At 32.4% G+C, this 3,407-nt stretch overlaps 1 protein-coding gene across 1 annotated transcript; it reads right to left on the bottom strand.

The window, feature by feature from the left end:
- Window positions 1–212: 212 nt before the first annotated feature.
- LOC131169501 (ribonuclease 3-like protein 3) lies at window positions 213–2,971 on the bottom strand. The gene is made up of 3 exons (XM_058128715.1): window positions 2,568–2,971; window positions 810–956; window positions 213–670 (listed from the first exon to the last, which is right to left on the bottom strand). Exons 1-3 carry the CDS (start codon window positions 2,958–2,960, stop codon window positions 392–394), a joined length of 819 nt encoding a protein of 272 aa, XP_057984698.1. The 5' UTR covers window positions 2,961–2,971; the 3' UTR covers window positions 213–391.
- Between the last annotated feature and the right edge of the window lie 436 nt (window positions 2,972–3,407).

Here is a 3,407-nt window from a genome sequence, read left to right as displayed (position 1 = left end):
ATAAATCTATTTAATAAGTCGATTGGCAAGTTTTAATAAACTGAATATTAATGAGTTTGAACTTGGTTTATTTATTAAACGAATCTAAAAATTAGACTCAAACTCAACTCGTTAAGAAAATAAGCTCATTTAGATCAAGGAAACAATGTTGAGAGAAAAATAGAAAGAGAAAGTCTTGGGAGAGAAGATGGGGATCAAAAAATTGATCAATAGACACTTAAAAAAAGTTCTAGGAATTAGAAAATGAAAACAGAGTTTCATTTACAAGCACCCATACGGCATAGCATGATTTTTTGAAATTGATCACATCAAAATGAGATTTAGTATTTAAGAACATAAAAGGAAACAAACAAAGCCTACAAACATATAAACTGACAGAATGAAATCAAGATCATGATTCATCTGTACTGTCTTTCTCGCCCAGTATTCTTCCAAGGTTGTCTAATGCATCCTTGGCTGCTCTATTATGAGCAATTTCTTTCTTGAGGCCGTAGGTTCCTCTTCCCACAAGCTGATTGTCTATGAACACATCGAAAGCCATGCTTTCTCTCCACAAATCCACGAATTTCACTTTCAAATGTTTCTTTTGACATAATTCATACAACTCCGTTACTGGATGTATCTTGAGCATTTCTGGACTAATTATGGGTTCCAACAAATTCTTGAACACCTAAAGCAATGATAAATATTATTGCATTTTTATTATTTCACAGTTCATATTCATACAGTTGGTGAAGATCTTTATTATTGTTTTTCAACAGTTTTATTCCAAAGATGAAAAGTTGAGCTACGTAATAGGAGGATTATACCTTCCAAACAGTGTCAATCGAAGAATTGCAATCAATGAAAACAGCCCCAATGAGTGATTTAACAATGTCTGCAAGGACTTTTGGCACATCTATTAGTCCATTGGAGTGCAGTGAATAATCCAAGATTGCTTGTGAGAATTCTCGAATCTGTTTTTTATTTTTTACACAAAAACACAAGTGAAAACAGTATCCTTTACAAGACAATAATCAAGCCATCATAGGATCTGACCAATGAGGTGGGGAAAAAAAAAAGAATTACATGGATGATATTGATTTGGATAGACAGATATATAACCCAACATCAACACGTTATTATAAGTTCTAACAAAAAAAAAATCCATATTATTTTAATTATCGGATTTTGCCTGAATCTTTCCTACCCATATTATATTCAAATTCAACTAAGCTTTGGTCGGTGATGTTAGACTAGCTTATATGGGACCACGTAGAAAAATCCAAAGGAATAATCCAAAGGAATACTTGGGGTGGGCTAACATTACTAGGGAGACCCCAAATTCAGCTATTGAACTAAGACTAAAAGGCTCACTGGATACACATCTCTATCCAGTGAGATTCTATCACCCGGATCAGGGTGGTTTCCTTTTTTTTTTAAAAGTTCTGGTATCTTCATGGATTTTTCTTTTATATATATATATATATATATATATATATATTTTTTTTTTTTTTATAAGCCAAAAATTTTATTAGATTGGAGATGCAGGAAAAATTTAGCATAGACCTCTCAATTAAACCAGACCAATAGGCCTCCCCAAACACAACCAACCTAGGGATATCAATGCTAAGTGAAAAAACCTGCCATGAGAACAAGAACACCAAGATCAGAACTGAAAAAAACACAACCAAGTAAACTAAAACAGACCCAAGCATAGCAAAACCAAATTGCTACAATCTATGGCAAAACAATCCCAATAGTTATGAAACAGAACAAAAGATGCAGCAGAAAACACCCCATCCAATCATGAACTAGTGCACCTCATGACAGCAATCCAAATTCTTCAAGAACGACGGGACAGAAAAGGCTTGATGCAAGAGAAGAAAAAAGTTGAAATGACAGCCCAAAGCTAGCAACGCCACAAGAAAAGCTGAATTACTTAACATCCTTAGTTGAGGAAGCCGCACTTAAAAGCTACCACCCCCAAAGAGTACAAAATTTTTCTTATATATTGATGAGAATAGAATGTTGCATAATTATTTTTTACACAAAAATATTTAAAAAATAATTAAAAAAACTCAAGATTTATATAAAATCATGAAATCTTATACAATTACATGACTAAGGACGGAGTGAGTGATCACCAATGACACCGTCGATCTTATGACAAATCTAACAAGCTAGCTGTCATGGTCATTTGATATTCATACAGATTTTCGTCCTCAATTTTCAATTACTGTTTGATAATAAAAAAAATATTATCAAAATATATTTAATAAATACATTAAAAAACATATAAATAATATTTTATTACTCATTTAATTAAATTTTTTCTCAAATATAACTTGTACTATCAAAGAAACAACTAATAAAAGAAAAAATTAATATGGGTATTCACCGTTTAGTTATTCATAGACAATCTTAATGATCTGCTGTTCTTCTTCTGGTAGATTGTGCAATCAGGCTGTTGTTTGAGTAAAAGGTGATTTTTATTTTTATTTTTTGTTTTTGTAGACATTCAAACCCAACAAATCACAGCAGTATCATGAAAAAAAAGAGAATTTATACAATTTTTGGCTACTTACTTGTTCGTCAAGAAGGGGTTTCTTGTCACGCAAAAAGCGATGCAACCCGTGTTCGATGGCCACACGTGCGAGCTTTTCAGTATCAACATTGGCGGCACGGAGACGGGTCAAGGTGCCGGGTGGCAAATCTGGATACTTGAAGTAATGTTCTTTGGTGAAAAGGAGGTTAAGCACAGAATCTCCGACGTGTTCTAACCGCTCATAAGAAACGCGTTTATCTGGAAACGATGAATCTGTAAAAGCCTCCTCTAATAATCTCCAGTTCTCGAACTTGTAACCGAGAATCTCCTCTACTTCGTCGAGACTAGGCAGCGATTCCATTTGATTCGACTCCGAATTCAGGTGGAATGCATCGACTTCTAGTTCTGATTCTGGTTCTTGATGGTATGCCATAGCAGCCAATGTAGAGAGCTAAAGGCAAAAGGATATATATATATATATATATATATATATAGAGAGAGAGAGAGAGAGAGAGAGAGAGAGAGAGAGAGAGAGAGAGAGAGAGAGAGAGAGAGAGAAGAATGCTTTTTTTTTTTAATGAAATTGCTATTTAGTCCATGTATTGTATTTTAATGAAACCAATAACTTGATTTTGTATTTTGAAAAATATATTATTTAGTCCCTTTATTTTACTTCTGTTAAACTATTTAATTTCTCCATTAAATTTTTCATTATTTATACCATTCATATTACTATTAACGCTTTCTATTTTAAGGAAATTAATTAATTGATTCCTATATTTTAAAAAATATTTCTATTTAGTCCTTCTATTTTAGCAAAACTTATTAGTTGGTTCATATATTTTGAAAAATATATTCTTAGATAATATGTAAAAACTAA

This window comes from Hevea brasiliensis, chromosome 10 (assembly GCF_030052815.1).
Source record: "Hevea brasiliensis isolate MT/VB/25A 57/8 chromosome 10, ASM3005281v1, whole genome shotgun sequence".
Classification (NCBI taxonomy): domain Eukaryota; kingdom Viridiplantae; phylum Streptophyta; class Magnoliopsida; order Malpighiales; family Euphorbiaceae; genus Hevea; species Hevea brasiliensis.
This window is presented reverse-complemented; position numbering and strand designations above follow the sequence as displayed.

Coding starts and splice junctions, on each gene's coding strand:
- LOC131169501 (XM_058128715.1), bottom strand. CDS start 2,960: ATGGCATACCATCAAGAACCAGAATCAGAACTAGAAGTCGATGCATTC. Junction 957..2,567: donor AACCCCTTCTTGACGAACAA/GTAAGTAGCCAA, acceptor AATAAAAAACAG/ATTCGAGAATTCTCACAAGC. Junction 671..809: donor CGATTGACACTGTTTGGAAG/GTATAATCCTCC, acceptor TCATTGCTTTAG/GTGTTCAAGAATTTGTTGGA.